Raw genomic sequence first — 18,543 nt, forward strand, 5'->3', positions numbered from 1 at the left:
GCTCTACTTCTGAGTTACATTCACAACGGATAATGTCCTCTTTTGAAGATGTTAAAAATTGTACTATATTGGGTAAAGAAAACTGATTGCTATTTTAAGCATAAATTCTACTGAGTTATTAAGATAATAATTGTTCCATTATAAGAGGGATTAAATCAAGTACATGTACTTGGAAAAGAATTGTAATGTAGGTTTAGGTTAGTTAATAATGTCTTTGGTAATCTGCTATGGTAATATGTATTAAATCTCAATATACTACTTTGCTAATACTTGTAAGTGATTTTTTTTCACATAGTAAAACATATTAATCATTAAATGCTAGGAGAATTAAAACAGAAAGAGTACCTTTAAAAGTTCACAGATCTGGACAATAATGGCTCAGGCCTATTATCCTAGCTTCTCAGGAGACTGCGATTTGAGGGCTAGGAGCCAGATTCAATTAACCTGCAAAGAACTGGAAGTGGTGGTGTGACTCAAGTGGTCAGGCACTAGATGTGAGTGGAGAAATCCTGGGGAGATCTTGAGGCCCTGAGTTCAAGCCCTAGTACCAACACAGACAGACCCGGTTTATCAGGTGGTTGATTAGGTTATTCTCGTATTTTTCCTAAGCTTATTTCATTTTGAAATTTTAATCTTTTTTTTTTAATTTTAATTTTTATTTAATGGCAGTGTTTGTATGTGGCCTAGGCTGACCTCCAACTTGCAGTCATCTTGACTCAGCCTGCTAAGTGCGGGATTGCAGGTGAGCACCATCATGCCAACCATTTGGATTTTTTTTTCTTTCTTTTTCTTTTTTTTTGCTAGAGATTGACCTTGGATCTAAAGCTTGGCAAGTACTTTGCCGCTTTAGCCACAGCCTTGGTCCTTTTGCTTTTTGTGTGACTTTCAGATAGACTCTTACTAGTTTTAACCTGGATTCGCCTCAAATCACAACTCTATTTTCCTATAGGATAAGATTAAAGGCACCTATTTTACTTGCTTCACAGGGTCAAATAAGGCAATAATGGAAAAAGCATTTAATAATCAATGACGTACTGTATAAGTATAAAAATTGATGTCTGATCTGTATGCTTAAATTAGGGAGACATGCACATAAGTCATTCAGTGATGTTAGTATCTTTAGGAGACGAATGAATTAGTTGATATCAGTATTTTTTTTAATTGACAGATGATTTAGATATCTACTCTTCTGGAGATAAAAGTGGTTCATTAAGATGTTATTCAGATGAAAGAATGAATTACTCAACACCTTTTTGCAGTTCATTCAAACGCTTAAATGTCAATGGGTAAAGTATCCTGAATTCTTACTGTTACTGCCTTCCAAATAAAGGGAATGGGTAGATTGTTTATGTGCTCCTCCTTTCCTTGAGAGGAAATGCGAGCAGTCTAGATCCCACTGAATAGCTAAAGAGACTCATTTATTGATTTTATAGAGTTAGTCTTGGAAGCTGCGAAATAGAACTGTAATATCTACAGATAAAATCAGTATAAAAACAATGGGAACAGAAGTGAAATAACGTGTGGGGGAGGGGGAGTGGATGTTCCTGTGCCTGTGCATGTGTGTGCCTGAGAATGTGTGTGTGCGTGTGTGCGCGTGTGCGCGTGTGTAGACATGAGTGCGCCTGCCTCCCTGAGTGTCTGCTGGAGCTTGAACTCAGACCATGGGCGCTGTCCATTAGCTTTTCCTTCTCAAGGCTAGTTAGTGCTCTACCACTTGAGCCATGGCTCTGATTCCAGCTCTTTGGTGGTCAATTGGAATTTATAGTCTTAGGAACTTTCCTGCCTGGAATGGCTTTCAGCCGTGATCCGCAGATCTCAGCTTTCGGAGTCACTAGGATTATAGCACATGAGCTATCAGTGCCTGGCTGAAATAAATTTTTAATTGAATATTATTTAGTGACATCAGTATGTGGCAGAAGAAATGCTGTGTGTTTTTGAAATAATGTGAAACCATAAAGGTGTATGAATATATCATTTGAAATATTGATATGATTATGGAAAGAAGATAATTAAGACTAAAATATGAATTGTTGGTATAAGGATGTATGGGAGCTTGAATTTTTGTGAACAAATTGTCTTTTTGAACACTTTGAATTTTGGACAGTGCTGGTAGTTGTTAATGTTAGTGTTTCATTTAGCACTTACAAGATAATCTATATCCAAGACTTGGAAAGAAGCTATATTGATTATAGGGTAAGGAACATGAAAATCTCTTTAAAATAATTATTTTGTATTTATGAGAATTATTTTGCTATGTTCTACAGTGTTATAATTTGTTTTATTTTTCTTAACTATTTGAGTGTAATTCCAAATTATAATTTTAAAGTTTTTTTTTTATAATTTTAAAGTTTAGGACTATGGAGATCTTCATATAATTGGGTATTTTCACAATCCCTAATTATGACCTAGTCTAGAAGCATATTGTCTAACAGGAGCTACAAAACACATGTATCTATTTATTACTTGAAAAGTACCTGATTTGAATTGAGGTATACTATATGTGTAAAATACATTCTGGGTTCCAGAAACAGCATGCTTGGGCTGGGAATATAGCTCAGCAGTAGAGTGCTTGCCTTGCATGCATGAAGCCCTGGGTTCGATTCCTCATCACCACATATACAGAAAAAGCCAGAAGTGGTGCTGTGGCGCAAGTGGTAGAATGCTAGCCTTGAGCAAAAAGAAGCCAGGGACAGTGGTTCAGGCCCTGAGCCCAAGCCCCAGGACTGGCAAACAAATAAACAAAAAAACACAGCATGTTTGATAGAATATAAAAGATCTTGTATTCGTTTTTTTTTGGCTGTGGCAAAATATTGGACATAGAGGAAGGGTTTGCTCATGGTTTCAGAGGCTACATCCATGGTGTAGCCATGGTCAGTTGGCTCAATTGGGTGGAGCAGAAGCTTGCCGCCTCCTAGAAACTAGACAGAGTAGGGATGGGAGAAGAGGGGAGATAAGGGTGGAGGGCAAGAGCGGGGAGAAAGAAGAGACAGAAATAAAAAGAAGAGACAGTGTCTTGCCAGGGCACGATACACCCTTGATGAGTTTGGTCACATGAATGGATTAAACTATTGGTGAAGTCCTGTTGCACTTATGGTTCAGTCAGCTCTCGGTGATTAGATCCGCCAGCTGGAGACCGAAACTTGAACGCACGAGACCTTGAGGGACATTTCCTATATAAATCATAATAATTTCTATAATCATTCAATGACGAAACGATAGCATTTTAGTTGTATTGGGTTAAATACAATTTTATTGAAGAATTTATGTACAACACTGAACAGTGCCCATTATGTACTGATGTGTTCATATATTAGCTGCTGTTGTTATTACTGTTTCATTTAGCACTTAAAAATAAAGTTTCTTTTTATGTTATCAGAAAATTTTAAATTACCTATATAGATTGTATTTTATATTCCTTTAAAACAGTGCTTCTCTAGAAATTTCAATTTTGAGATTGTTTTTGGAGAGAACACCTGGGATTCTATAGTTCTGTTCCCTTTTATATCATTTGTCGGTTATATGACTTCTCTAGTGTTCCTTTTCCTCATGTTAAATATTAAATCTTTAACTAATAATAGATAATACCCGTTATGTCCATATCACTCAATTATTGGGAATGAAAAAGAAGGGCTTGGCTGCTGCAGAGGATTGTACAGGTATATATAGTTTTAAATTAGGTCTATTTAATGTATAGAAAATGTGCAATGATGCTGGTTTTTGAGAATTAATGACTTCATTTTTACATTTTACATGTTCATTTTTTGCATTTGGAATTTTTTCTCAGTAAGCTGTTAATATTTGAAAACGCAATTTTATCTTTTTCAAGTGCTGTAATTTCCAGACTTTTGTCATAGACATTTTTTTTAAAGCCTAGATGATGACCTGAATTCTTTTCATGATTCGAGGAAACAGGAAACAGAAGAAGAGTTAATTAAGAGCAGTCGTAGAGCTAGTACTTCCAAAATAACCAAGGAATCTTCTAAAGAAATAGAGAAAGGTAAAAGAAATATTTATTTAAATGGTAATTTTGCTAGAGTGCATAAGGCTTACTTCATAGTAATAACTTACAGTTCTTAGGACTAATTCTACATAGTTTGTGTTCTGAATTTTTATAAGACACAAGTTTGTTACTATGTTATTAAACTAGAGCATGAAATAAAAATGTTTTCCATTTGTACACTTAGATTATCAGTGTAGCAAAGTAAGTTAACAGTTAACTCAGTACTTTTATGATGTTTTCAATTCTTTTTCGTGTTGAAGAGAGGAAAAGATTGTGATCGTATCTGTCTAGTGCTAATATTTTAAGAAACTACTCTTAGCACTGAACTCGTAGCATCTCTGACTACATAAGAGTGTGTCCATTGCCCTTTGGATTGGCCTGCAGAATTTGGAACACAAGTTACCCTTTCGTATACACACATTCATTTCCCCTTTCCCCCTTTTCTTGCATCCCCTCTACCACATTGGTCGCAGCATTGGAGGATTACCAATATTAATTCAGTCTGGACTTTGCTTCCCACTGATTTTTTTCTACTGGAAGCATAAAATAAATTGAATGTATTTAAAGTTGACAAATAAGGGTGCTCAGGCCAGGTATTAGTGAGTTGGGAACTGGTGAGGCAAATAGAACACTGAACAGGTCTTCTTTTTAACTGTTTGTATGTGTGTCCTGGTACTAGGGTTGAACTCACAGCCTAGGCACTGTTCCTTAGTTTTTCCCTTAAGGCTGGTGTTCTACCATTTGAACCACAGCTCTACTTCTGGCTTTTTGCTGGTTAATTGGAGATAGGAGTCTCATGACTTTACTGCTCATCTGACTTCAAACCGTGATCCTCAGATCTCAGTTTCCTCAACAGCTAGGATTACAGGTGTGAGCCACTGGTGCTTAACTCACCCATATAGATTTTAAAGAACATAAAGAAATTGCATAGTGAATCTTGTATTCATAAATAGATGCATTGAACTCAAACTGATTTGTTAAATTGAATCCCCTTTATTCAATACTTGGAGATAATAAAAATACAGATATAAAAAAGAAATACCATAATTATAACCATTACATAGGTTTTTAAAATAGGCAAAACAGGTGTTTGTGATATGTGATGTAAACAGTGGAAATTTAAGGCAATGATTTGCACTATAATTGGATTAAGAGTTAATTTGGTTTAGGAGGAGGGGAAAATAAAACAAGAGATTTTCTGTTTTTGGCAGTACCAGGATTTGAATTTGGCCTTGCGCTTGCTAGGCAGGTGCTCTACCACTTGAGCTATGCCTCCAGTCTTTTTTGCTTTCATCATTTTTCAAATAAGGTCTTGCTTTTTATCCAACTTGAATTCTATTTTTTTCTTCCATATAGCTAGGATAAAAGATGTGTTCCTAACATCTAGCTATTGCTTGATTTGGGTGTCTATAAACTTTTTGTCCTGACTTGAGTCAATCTATAGATCTCAGCTTCCCAAGTAGCTAGTGTTAGAAGCATGAGCCACTACACCTAGCATGATAGAGATTTCAGAAGTAACTTTTCATTTCTTGGTCTAGCCTTTCAATACTTGCATGTTTTTCATATCCATTAAAAGAAGAGAAGTTGTACAAGGTGCTAAGATTTTCTTTATACCCTATACAGGTTTTCTAAGTGTTACATTTTCACCATTTTTGCTACATCATTCCTTTTCCTTTCTACTCTTTAACCATACTGTAATTTTTACTTAAAGCACCTCTTCCTGAAGATTACTCTGAGAATATTTAAAACTTTTGCAGTTGCCCTGCCAACTAATGTGGCCTCATCAAGATCTCAGGCTGAATGCTGTAGTGATGCCAATGACTCTCCTTTGAAACATGTCAGCTCTGCAACATCTAAAGCATCATCAAATAGGCACAGCATACTTCCACATCATGTAAATCAGATATATGATGAATTATTTCAAATACACCAGAAACTGCAGGTAAGAAGTAAATATGAAATTGAGAATTTAGAAGTGTTTATGTCCTAGATTAAGCATTTGCAATATTTGAACGTAAGGTGTTGCATTTTAAGAGGGCTTAGAGCAATAAGATCTTGGGCATTCCTTTGTAATGTGGGGAAGGAGAAAGTTGTATGTACCTTTTAGTCTAGGGACACATGTTGTCTTTAGTTTTCTCTGAAATGATAGACTAAGCCATTCATAGACAGTGATGTATGTGCGCTTGTGTGTTGTGTTCAAATTAGTAAAGAGTAGAAAAGGTTTGAAATTGACAGTATACAGAGTAAGGGAGAAATAGTTGACCATAAAAATATACTAAAGATTTCTGTTTATTTGTTTTGTTTTTGTTGCCAGTCCTGGGGCTTGGACTCAGGGCCTGAGCACTGTCCCTGGCTTCTCTTTGCTCAAGGCTAGCACTCTACCACTGAGCCACAGCGCCACTTCTGGCTTTTATTTATATATGTGGTGCTGGGGAATCGAACCCAGGGCTTCATGTATACGAGGTGAGCACTCTACCACTAGGCCAGATTCCAGCCCCAAGATTTCTGGACTATATTTGGAACTCAGTAGACAAGTGAAATGATGAATTCACAGTGGTACCACTTTTCAAGATGTATGTTTTTTCTCCAATAGTATCTAAGTACTATCTTATCACTCTTATCGTTTGGGTAGGGAACATGGTCAGTTTATTTATGTAGGCCCAGAATCTTCCAGACAAGATGATATGAAGTCATGAAGGTAAGGGAATAGACATAAGTAGAGTGTATAATAAAATAGTGTGGACCATGAAGTTGAAGTAGAACAAGGAATTTAAACTACTACATTTCCCTGCGGTATTAATGTATTGCTGAAAACTTTGATTAGATCACAGTGTCAGTGGGAAAAGCACAATTTGCAGAATTTGTGAATTTACTTGAAAAATTGTTTATATTTTGCTCTAGTGTGAAACCACAGCACAACAGAAATTTGCTGAAGAACTTCAAAAGCGAGAACGCTTTTTAGTAGAAAGAGAACAATTGCTTTTCAGACATGAAAATGCATTGAGTAAAATTAAAGGTGTTGAAGATGAAGTTCTTACAAGATTTCAAATTATGAAGGAGGTAATTATGTATGATTGATTTTAGAGTAATGTGATTTCTCCTTTTTTCTTAGATTCACTAATCATTACCATTTTGCCACATTTGCTTCTTTTTCTCCTGCATTTGGTTCTTCTTTCTCTCCTCTTCTCTCACCCACACACCTAATTGTTTGAACCATCTGAAAGTAACTTAGAGAATCATGCTATAGTGTCCTGAAATACTTTAGCATATATTTCCTAAGAATAGGGACACTCTCCATGCAATTATCATTCCAGAAAAAGAATGCTGTTTGAATAATCACACTGAATATGCAGTTCAGTGTCCCAGTTGGCCCCTATAATATCCTTTAATTTCCTGTCCTGATAGTTCTGCCTTTTCAGAATGTTATGTAGATAGAATTGTTTTGTGATTTTTCTTTAAGTTGGTTTCAGCAGCAGTTCATTCATTATGTATTCTGCTATTTTTTTTGAGTTTAGCCTTTATTTGTGACTTACTATGCCTTTCAATTTTATAAATCTATGTCTTTTTTGGGAAATTTTCAGCTAATATATTATCAAATAATTTTTCTGTCCTAATTACTTTTTTCTCTGTTTTTTTTGTTGTTGTTGTTGTTGTTCTCCAGTGAGTCATATGTTTCGTTCTTTTGCTATGACAGATAGCTAAGGCACTGTTCTTTTTCTGTCTTTTTTCTTCTGAGTTTTTCAGACTGGGTAATTTCTGTTCTTCTTTAACTTCAGGTTTTGTTTTGTTTTTTCTAATAAGAATTTCTATTTTTCCACTTACCTTATGGAGATCAGTTAACTCACCATCTGGGGCATCTCAGAATTCATATCTGTTGATTTGGTTGTTTTTTTTATACTTAATTACATTTTTTTGTTCATTATATGTCCAGCAATTTTTAAATTTTATTTGAAGTCTTTTGGAAGTTATGTTGTATAGATTGTGTCCAGTTATAATCCTCTGTGCAATATTGCTATTATTATCTAAAGCATTTATTCAGCTCAAGTAGGTTTAGGTCACAGTTCTTTTTCAGCTTCTATGGGTCATGGTACCCATCTCAGGTCAGCTTTCAGAGGTCACTTACAGGTTAGTCTGAGACTAGCAACAGTTTTCTAATCAATCAGTTCTTTTTAAGAGCCTGCTCTGCAATTGTCCATCTTGAACATCAGCAGCACAGGACAGATGTGAGCTTGATATCCAGTTCCACACACAACAAAGCAAGGGGGTCCTCTTCCTGAGCCTCACTTCTGAGATTCTTCCCATCTCTGCTTTCCTAGTTTCTCTGTCAGAAGCTTTTGTTCCATTTGCTTAGGTTAGGGGGCACACTGGGATAAAACTTAGAGAGAAAAGGAAACAACAAACAAATCTCTCCCCTTAAAGTTTGTTCCTCCAGATTTTTATAGTAGATTTTTTGTTTGTGATGCTGGGAAACAAACTTAGTCCCTTACACAGATCAGGGAGTGCTGTCCCCTGTTTATATCTATAGACCGCTTCTGTAGTGTTGGTGATCTAGAACCTTACGTAATTTTTAGATTTTTCCCCCCCATTAGCAACATGGTGCAGAAGTTGAACATTTAACTGAAGTTCTTAAGGAAAGGACTAAAGAAAGCAAGAGACTGAGATCATCTTTTGATTCGCTCAAAGAATTGAATGATAATCTAAAAAAACAGGTAAGACCTCTTTTACTTGTATAAAACTGTAAGACCTAAGAATTGTATTTTATATTTAACAAATCATAAGTCAGTGTTAGAACATATGTCAGCTAGAGCAAATTTCAGCTCATTGTGTGCACGTGTGCATGCGCTGGTTCTGAGACTTGAACTCAGGGCACTGTCCTTGAGATTTTTTGCTCAAGGCTAGTGCTGCTCTACAACTTGAGCCATGGCTCAACTTCTTGCTTTCTTTTCTTTTTTTTTTTTTTGTGATCAGTTGGAGAGTCTTAGGATTTTTCTCTCCCAGGCTGGCTTCAAACTGACGTTTCTTAGATCTCGGCCTTCGGATTAACTAGAATTACAGACGTGAGTCACCGGTACTTGGCTCATTTTGGCTCATTTTGTTAGCTTTATTATAAAGTACTTGTAAATATAAATAATAAGATTTTTTTTTCTTTTTAGGACAGGGGTTTGAACCTAGGCCTTTGTGTTTACTTGCCAGGCACTCAACCACTTTATTAACACCCCTAGCCCTTTTGCTTTCATTATTTTTTTTTTAATATGGTCTGTGCAGACTAGCCTATACTGTGATTTCCCTATTTACATGTCTGGGGGAGCTGGGATTACATGCATGTGTCCCCATTCCTGGTTTTTTATTGGTTAAGATGTGTTTCACAAACTTTTTGCCCAGGCTGGCCTTTAACCACTGTTTTCCATTATCTTAATCGCCCAACTAACTGGGATTACAGACATGAGCCACCATATCTAGCTAATAAAATATTCTTAAGCTCTTGATTCTTAATATATTTGGTAAACAAATGATATGTTTGGCAATTTGAAAAAATTTAAATACATGACCTTTAGATTAAAGAAAAGCAAAAGAAAAATAAAACTAATATCCTGAGAATTCATAAAAGCACTGATTTTTGGCTCTGATACTGACTATAATTGCTATTAAATGTTTACTTGTTTGAGTCTCTGTACAAAGAAACTCTATGTAGTAAGTTTGAGTTTGTGGTTTATTTATTTTTTTTGGCCAGTCCTGGGCCGTGAACTCAGGGCCTGAGCACTGTCCCTGGCTTCTTTTTTGCTCAAGGCTAGCACTCTGCCACTTGAGCCACAGCGCCACCTCTGGCCATTTTCTGGATATGTGGTGCTGAGGAATCAAACCCAGGGCCTCATGTATACGAGGCAAGCACTCTTGCCACTAGGCCATACTCCCAGCCCCTGAGTTTGTGGTTTATTGATCACAAAATGTCAGTACTGCTATCACTTAGCACGTGTAAAAAATTTTTAAATTTATAAATATTAAAATTTTAAACTTAAAAAATGTTTCCTTGTTTAGCATTAGTAAGTTAAAACATTGAACTGTAATTAGTTACAAATGTAAGCGGTATATATATTGTAGGCCAATGAAGAATTCTAAAATTACATATCAGATGTATTTTTGTTATTGTTTTGTTGTGTTTGTTTTTTCTTTGTATTGATTCTGGGGCTTGAACTCGGGGCTTGAGTGCTATCCCTGAGCTTTTGTGTTCAAGGCACACACCTGAGCCATAGTTCTGCTTCTGGCTTTTTGGAGAGTCTTGTGGACTTTATTGCCTGGGCTGGTTTCAAACCACAATCCTCAGATCTCAGCCTCCTGAGTACCTATGAACACACACACGCTTTTTTTTTTTTAAATGTCCCTTCTGCTAGTATTTGTCTAAAAGGTGAAAATGAGGGAGTATGCTTAAAGAGAGACAAGAATGATTATGTGTCTACTTAATATTGTATGAGGAGAAGTAGATAGGCAGAATTTGAGCTAAACTCATTCACTTAAAAAATTATAGAATTGAACTTGGAGACGTGAATTTTAAAATATAAGACTCTTGGAGATAATTTGCCTCCTGGAATTCTTTAGCAAGGTCTTTGTCCATACGTTTCGCTTCTGCTTTGATTTACTGTTGTATCTATTTGCTATTTGAATCTTCTCCTTGGTAGTAATACCTCTATATCCTATTTTTAACTTGTTCCAGTCATAATTTCCTGAATTTATTTATAGTTTCCCACAGTTGGGATATGATCTTAGCTATTGGTTGTTTGTCTGAAAGTCTCAGGATTAATAAGTAAATTTAGCAGAATCTCTAAGTAATTTCAATTGCTTTCAATATATAATATTGTAAGCATAATATATACACTATATTATAAATACATAAGCATATAATATAAAAATATTATATACATGTATTTGGAATCACATATTTACAGCATGTTTTAAATGTATAAAGATATAAAATGTAAATATATACAAATATATTGTATATTTATAATACACTACATATAACATTAATATGTAATGTAATTATATTTATATTTAGGAATATAATATAAATATGTATAACATATGACATGTAATTCTTAACATTTTATAAATAAATTGTATACTTATATGTAAGAATATATTGTATATAAGTATTTATAACATGCATATATTTACAATGTATTATATATTATATTTTATATGTAGTGTATTGTAGATACATAAGTAATTTCAGTGTATGAAAATCAAATGCATTTCTCTGTATGAAATTGAGATTATTGAACAATATCAAAGATAATATCATCATACAATACTGACTACCAGGAAAAATGTGTTTTAAAAATATGTAGAAGACTGAAGTTACAAAACATTAAAGGAAAATAAAAATTAAACAGGTTGAAGACTTTGCTATATTTATTGGTGGGAAGGCTCAAAATTGTGAAGGTGCTAGTCTTTCCCATTTTATTTGTGTAGTGTATTATAATCTCAATAATAACTTATTGGGATACATGCTTCTAATATATTTTTCATGTATTAGTTTGATAAAGCTTTTATTGTAGAAAATATGCTTTTCAAGTTGCAGGAGTCTTACAAAGTTTTCATAGAAATATATGAACTTTCTTAGACACTATTCATGTTTGCAGGGGAAAATGGTGATTTTTTTGCTGTGACCTACTTTGTTCACGAATGCCTCTTTTTTAAGATTTTGCTTGTGTAAGTAGACCAGTTGAGATAATAGACTGAGAAACCTTTAGCATGCACCATTTTGTTTATATTGAGCAATCTAACTTTTCCCTCCCCTAGCTAACTGAAGTAAGTGAAGAAAACAGGAAAATGGAGATTCAGGCTAAGAGAGTGCAAGCACGTTTAGATAACTTGCAGGTAAATTGTCAGCTCTTTTCCCAAGTTGATTTTTAAAATACTTGGTTTCGGGCTGGGAGTATGGCCTAGTGGCAAGAATGCTTGCCTTCTATGCATGAAGCTCTGGGTTCAATTCCCCAACACCACATATACAGAAAATGGCCAGAAGTGGTGCTGTGGCTCAAGTGGTAGCGTGCTAGCTTTGAGCAAAAAGAAGCCAAGGACAGTGCTCAGGCCCTGAGTCCACGCGCCAGAACTGGCAAAAAAAAAATTACCTGTTATTAAAATACTTGGTTTCCTATTTGTTTACTTTTCATAAATTGTTCTCTAATTCATGGGTATGTACTGTTGCAGAGGAAGTATGAGTTTATGACAATACAGAGGCTGAAAGGAAATTCCCATTCTACTCATGAAGTAAAAAGTTTAAAACAAGAAAAAGTACCAGTTTCGAAAACTTCTAAGGTATGATGTGATTGAAAATTTCTTTTTTTAAACTATTTTTTAATTGTCAAAGTGTGATACAGAGAGGTTACAGATTCATATGAAAGGCAGTGAGTACATTTCTTGTTCTACTTGTTACCTCCTCCCTCATTTCCTCCCCCCTCGCCCCCCCCCCCCCCCGTGATTGAAAATTTCTCCAATGGAAAATAGGAAATTTTCTCTTGCTTTTTAATCTTTCTTTTTTTTAGGAAAAATTCTTTTTTTTTTCTAAAAAAGGATCCACTGTAATAATAACCAAAATAATTTACCATAAAATTATACTTTTGTTCAGAAGGAAAGCAATATTGCCACTGTGTTTTAGGTACAGTGCCGTAACAGTGACAGGCCAAAGGAACTTAAGGTTATGGGTTTGAGCCCTTCTGTGCTTGCTAGACAGGCACACTGCTACAGCTTCAGCCACTCCCCCAGGCCTTTTGGCTTTAGTTATTTTTCAGATAGGGATGGTTTTTTTCCCCAGGCTAGCCTTGGATCACCACCCTCCCACCTAGGTTTCCTTCATAGCTAGCTAGGCTTGTACTGCTCAATGGACATGGCCCTAGGTTAGCTTATTATCACTGAGACCCAAGCAGATCAGCTTGAAGGAGAGAAAGTTTATTTTGAAATAGCTCATGTTTCCGAGGTTTCAGCCAGTGGTTGGTTGGCTCCATGTTTCTGGGCCTGCAGTGAGGGAAGTGCGGAATGGCAGAAGAGCAAGGGGCAGAGCAGAGCACTTCACATGAAGTGATGGCCGCCGGGAAGCAGAGGAGGAGGAATGGGGCCAGGGATACCCTTCCAGAGCATGCCCTCAGTGACCTACTTCCTCCTACTAAGTTCCCACCGTCTCCCAGTAGTGCCATCAAATGATGAATCCCTGAATTCATACACCTAATTTACAGCCCTATCCATTGATTAGTTGGGAACCCTTATAATCTAACCATTTCTCCAAAGCCCGGCCTGTCAACTTTGAGTTTTAGGGGACATCTCATGCAAACTGTAGCACCATCCTTGAGTAATAGCCTTATTACATGGTATGTTAATCAGTAGAATTACACAGTATGTGTGCATTGGGCTAAAGATTCTTTTTCTGAACCTCTTATCAAGTGTACTGATATTTTATTTGGTTTATCATATAAATGTGTTAGAGTTCATTAATCCCTTAGTATGTTGATGGTTTCTGGTTGGTGTATGTGTGTGTTTGTGTCCATTACAAATAAAACTATTGCAGGTACTCATAAGTTTTAGAGGACATGTTTTCATTATTATTTTTGTTTTTGTGTACTGGTCTTGCAGCTGGGACCTGACCCTATCCTTGACCATTTTTTTTTTTTCTCAAGGCTGGCATTCTACCACTTGAGCAACAGTACAGCTTCACTTCTGACTTTTGAGTGGTTAATTGGAGATAAGAGTCTCAGACTTTCCTGCCTGGGCTGGCTTTGAGCTGAGATCCTCAGACCTCAGCTTCCTGAGTAGCTAGGTTTTCAAGCATGAGCTGCTGATGCCCAGCTCTCTTTACATGTTTAAAGAGAGTAATTAAGTCTAGCATAGTTCCTATTTTAAGGTAAATGTATGAAAGGTATTACAGAGGTAGGAACAAATCTCCAGTTCATGAACATTTATATGAAGTAAGGAATAGGATTTCAATCTAAAGCACATTTGCATTGGTCAAGGATGGCTCTGGTGTGTCAGGAGATAAAGGAACATGTGGAAGTTTTATTAGGAAACAGGCCTCTACAAAAGTACCTTTGAAATTCTTGTGTTGCTGTGGGATTGCTGGCCAGTGGCAGCAGTCACAATGTAATGTTAGTCTGAAGTCAGGGTAGACAGTTTCCAAGTGAAAATAGTCTTAAACATAGGACAGCTGTTGTGTTATGTTGGGCCTGTGAAACTGTTCTTGGAGCAGGTGACTTTTTTTTTTAAAGTTTTCTTTCTGTCCCTGGGCCTCAGCTCAATGTAAGTTGGGATGATATATTAATGACTCCATTTTGCATAATAAATTTTCACAAAGGAATACTGAAATCCAATTAAATGTGTACATTTTTGAAGTATTTTGTTCTTGTTCTTTTTCTTCCTATTTGCTAAGCTCTCAGAGAAAAGGATTTCAAGTTGGGGAGGGAAGATTGTATATTATGATTATGGGTAACATAAAGACAGAGAAAGCAACTTGTGAGCAGAAGTAAATATAAAGTCCTACAGATGAATTTCTTGTGCTTTTGAAATCTTCTAAATAGCTTTATGCTTTTGCATTAAAGGAAGTTCTATTTTTCTGTCTTATCAAATTTAGATAAAGAACTCTTAGGGAAGTTCTTTTTTTCCTCCCCAGACAGAATCTTTTTAGTTAACCAAGGCTGGCCTCTAATTTCAGATCTTCCTGTCTCCCAAGTGCTGGGATTACAGCTGTGTGTCACCACACACAGCTCACCATATTCATCTGTTTTATTCTATATTCATTTGTGAAATTCAAAGGTTGTCTTTCAATTGTTAAGAAATTGTGACCTGAAAAAAATGTTTAATTTTTGATAAATAGGGACCAGTTAATGGACAAGTATATGAACTTCTAACTGTCTTCATGGATTGGATATCAGATCATCACCTTAGCAAAGTAAAGCATGAAGAATCTGGTATGGATAGTGAAAAGCCATTAGTCAAGTCTCAGAGAAGTGATATTCAAGAGAAGTGTGTAAAGGTTTGTTCTTTCTAATTTGAAATATTTGGTTTATTAGATGCATGAGTAAGCAAAACCTCTGGTGTTTTTATAAATGAGAAAATATTGAGCATTTTTTGTTTTGTGTTAGTGCGGGTTCTTGCTGAATAACCTCAAACTCATTACGTACTATCAACTGGCTTTGAACTTCTAATCCTACTGATTTTGGCTCCCTAGTGCTGGGATTACAAATGTGTACTGCCAAAAACCAAAAGAAATAAAAAACCAAAAATAAAGAAAACCCTTACTATATGTATACAGAAAGTAAATATGTATACAATGCACTCATAATCTTTATTTTACTGGGTGGATATTTAGTTGTCTTAAAGATTTCCCTGACAAGAAATGTATCCAATGCCTAATGTATGAAACTGTAACCTCTCTGTATATCAGTTTGATAATAAAAATTTGAAAAAAAAAAAGATTTCCCTGAACTAGATAATTATTTATAGGTTTATTCTCTTATAAAAAAACATAGCAATAAATATATTTATATACATATACATTTCTAAAGAGGTATATTTTAGGTGATTTTCTTAGACTTTTTTTTTTTCTTGCCAGTCCTGGGCCTTGAACTCAGGGCCTGAGCACTGTCCCTGGCTTCTTTTTTGCTCAAGGCTAGCACTCTGCCACTTGAGCCACAGCGCCACTTCTGGCCATTTTCTGTATATGTGGTGCTGAGGAATTAAACCTAGCATTTTGTGTATATGAGGCAAACACTCTTGCCACTAGGCCATATTCCCAGCCCAACTTTTTTTTTTTTGAGAATGCTCTTAAATTAGGTAGCTACGTTAGTCTGTCCTGAAAGGAGTTCATTATGTAGTTCAGACTGGCCTTTAACTCATAATTTTACTGCCTCTGCCTAAGGGCTGAGATTATAAGCCTGTACCACTATTCTTACCTTACAATGACATATTTTTGAAGCAAAGTTCATCTTTTAAAATTTTTTCTTCAAATTTTTATTATCAAACTGATGTACAGAGAGGTTACAGTTTCATAAGTTAGGCATTGGATACATTTCTTGTACTGTTTGTTACCTTGTCCCTCATACCCCCCTCTCCCCTCCCCCCTCCCCCTTACCCTTTCCCCCCCCTGAGGTGTTCAGTTCACTTACACCAAACAGTTTTGCAAGTATTGCTTTTGTAGTTGTTTCTCTTTTTTTACTCTGTGTCTCTCAATTTTGGTATTCCCTTTCAATTTCTTAATTCCAATACCAGTATACACGGTTTCCAATATACTCAGATACGATTACAGAGATAGTGTAGGTACAACCACAGGAAGGTGATACAAGAACATCATCAATAGTAGAAGCTACAGATACACATGGGATGTTGAAAGTAGTTACAACTGTGATATAACAATTGTCTCCATAACATGGAGTTCATTTCACTTAGGATCATCGTATGTGTTCATAAGGGTAAATTATTTTTACATACCAACATGTTATTAGTGTATTTTTAGGTGTGTAAAGAAGAAAGTAAAGGCTGGGAATATGGTCTAGTGGTAGAGTGCTTGCCTTGTATACATGAAGCCCCAGGTTCGATTCCTCAGCACCACATAAACAGAAAAAGCCAGAAGTGATGCTGTGGCTCAAATGGTAGAGTGCTAGCCTTGAGTAAAAGAAGCCAGGGACAGTGTCCAGGCCCTGAGTTCAAGCCCCAGGACTGGTGGGGGGGGCAAAAAAAGAAAAAAGTAAATATTACTTTGATTATTAAAGTGCAGCCTTTGTTGTATTTAAAAAAATGTATCTTTTTCAGTGAAAGTGTAGACGTATTTTATATAAATTGGATCTTGCTCCTTTGTAACCCTTTTTCATCCTAGACTATGCCGTAGTGATAAACACCCGTATAGTTTGTTTAATTGATTTATTTAGATGGTGTTGGGATTTTAATTCAGGTTCTAGCACTTACTAGGCAGGCATTCTATCCCTTAAGCCAGGTTCCCGGACTTATTTTGCATTGTATTTCAGGTAGGGTTTCATACTTATGCCTAGGATCAGCCTAGGGCCTCAGTTTTCCTATGTGTGGCTTCCTGAGTACCCAGACTTTTACTCACGTTCCATCATGCCTAGTTTATTAATTTAAATGGGGGTTATGTCTCACTTTTATCCCTGGCTAGCATTGATCTTCCCAATCTCCGCCTTCAGAGTACTTGGAAATACATGCATGAACACTATGCTTGGCCTTACATTGTCTGTTTTAATGGTTATACGTGTGTGATAAATTTAGTTAACCTTTAAGCTTCAAAAATATTTTTGCATGGATTGATCTTCTTGCATTCCTAGATGTATTGTTTCTGGATGAAAGGAAATAAATACTTAAAGTTCCAAATACATATTGCCAATTGTATGCCATATGGATTTAAATAAAAGGTTTTCTGTTTGAGAACTTTTTTTTTCATTTGTTTTTGGAAAGTTGTGGTTGATTTCAGATAGCTAAACATGCTGTGCCTGTGTTTCTCATTGTTTTATCTGTAGCTTTTACCTTTGATGACAGAGCAGCTCCAGTGGATGCCATTTATCAACGCCAGACTTCATGAGCCTTTTGTGAAGTTTTTGTATTGGTCCCTAAGGCAACTGGATGCTGGAATACAGGTAATTGACCCAAGTCATATTCCATTTATTCTCTTGATCGTGATTCACAGGAAAAAAATACATATACACACAGCTTGTGTTCTCTGTGTATTTGAGAATATTCTAGCTTTTACTATAAAGTATCTTGTTGCAGTTTTTTTTTTTTTTGGCCAGTCCTGGGCCTTGGACTCAGGGCCTGAGCACTGTCCCTGGCTTCTTCCCGCTCAAGGCTAGCACTCTTCCCCTTGAGCCACAGCGCCACTTCTGGCCGTTTTCTGTATATGTGGTGCTGTGGAATCGAACCTAGGGCCTCGTGTATCCGAGGCAGGCACTCTTGCCACTAGGCTATATCCCCAGCCCTCTTGTTGCAGTTTTGATTGAAATTAGACCTGTTTATCTCTTTGAGAAGAATGCCAAGTCTTCTAATTCATGAACAAAATGTCTCTTCTCATACACAATTTAAAAAAAAATAATACCAGAGATTGAGTTTAGGGTCTTATTTGCAAGGCAGGTTCTCTTAAGTCATGCCCCTACCCCTTTTCTACTTACTTTTCATACAGGTTCTGTCATTTTTGCCCAGGGCCCGTCTCAGTCCTTGATCCTCCTATCTGTGCCTCCTATGTAGCAGGGATCACAGGCATACAGTACCATGATTGTTTGTTGAAATTGGCTCTCAGGAGCTTTTTGCCTGAGCTAGTCTCAGGTTGTAAACTTTAGATAATCTGCCTTTTTTTCCGCCAGTCCTGGGGCCTGAACTGAGGGCCTGGTCACTGTCCCTGTGCTGCTTTTGCTCAAGGCTAGAGCTCTACCACTTGAGCCACAGCGCCACTTCTGGCTTTTTCTATATATGTGGTACTGAGGAATTGAACCCAGAGCTTTGTGCATTCCCAGCCCTGATGATCTGCTAGTGTGATTATGATTAGCTAGTGTTACAGA

At 36.3% G+C, this 18,543-nt stretch overlaps 1 protein-coding gene across 5 annotated transcripts in view; it reads left to right on the forward strand.

The window, feature by feature from the left end:
* Ccdc138 (coiled-coil domain containing 138) overlaps nucleotides 1–18,543 on the forward strand; it is a 35,296-nt gene that overhangs the window by 1,975 nt on the left and 14,778 nt on the right. For 2 of the 5 annotated variants that reach the window (XM_048352501.1, XM_048352502.1), the window contains 10 exons: nucleotides 670–742; nucleotides 1,169–1,286; nucleotides 3,870–3,997; nucleotides 5,758–5,942; nucleotides 6,902–7,060; nucleotides 8,590–8,709; nucleotides 11,798–11,875; nucleotides 12,209–12,316; nucleotides 14,859–15,017; nucleotides 17,512–17,628. In XM_048352501.1, the coding sequence (XP_048208458.1) occupies nucleotides 1,234–1,286; nucleotides 3,870–3,997; nucleotides 5,758–5,942; nucleotides 6,902–7,060; nucleotides 8,590–8,709; nucleotides 11,798–11,875; nucleotides 12,209–12,316; nucleotides 14,859–15,017; nucleotides 17,512–17,628 (1,107 nt within the window). In that variant the 5' untranslated portion in view covers nucleotides 670–742; nucleotides 1,169–1,233. Of the gene's footprint in view, nucleotides 1–669; nucleotides 743–1,168; nucleotides 1,287–3,869; nucleotides 3,998–5,755; nucleotides 5,943–6,901; nucleotides 7,061–8,589; nucleotides 8,710–11,797; nucleotides 11,876–12,208; nucleotides 12,317–14,858; nucleotides 15,018–17,511; nucleotides 17,629–18,543 lie in introns of all 5 variants that reach the window. The other 3 variants (XM_048352503.1, XM_048352499.1, XM_048352500.1) reach the window with 3 other exon arrangements.

Source organism: Perognathus longimembris, chromosome 8 (assembly GCF_023159225.1).
Source record: "Perognathus longimembris pacificus isolate PPM17 chromosome 8, ASM2315922v1, whole genome shotgun sequence".
In the NCBI taxonomy this organism is placed as follows: Eukaryota; Metazoa; Chordata; class Mammalia; order Rodentia; family Heteromyidae; genus Perognathus; species Perognathus longimembris.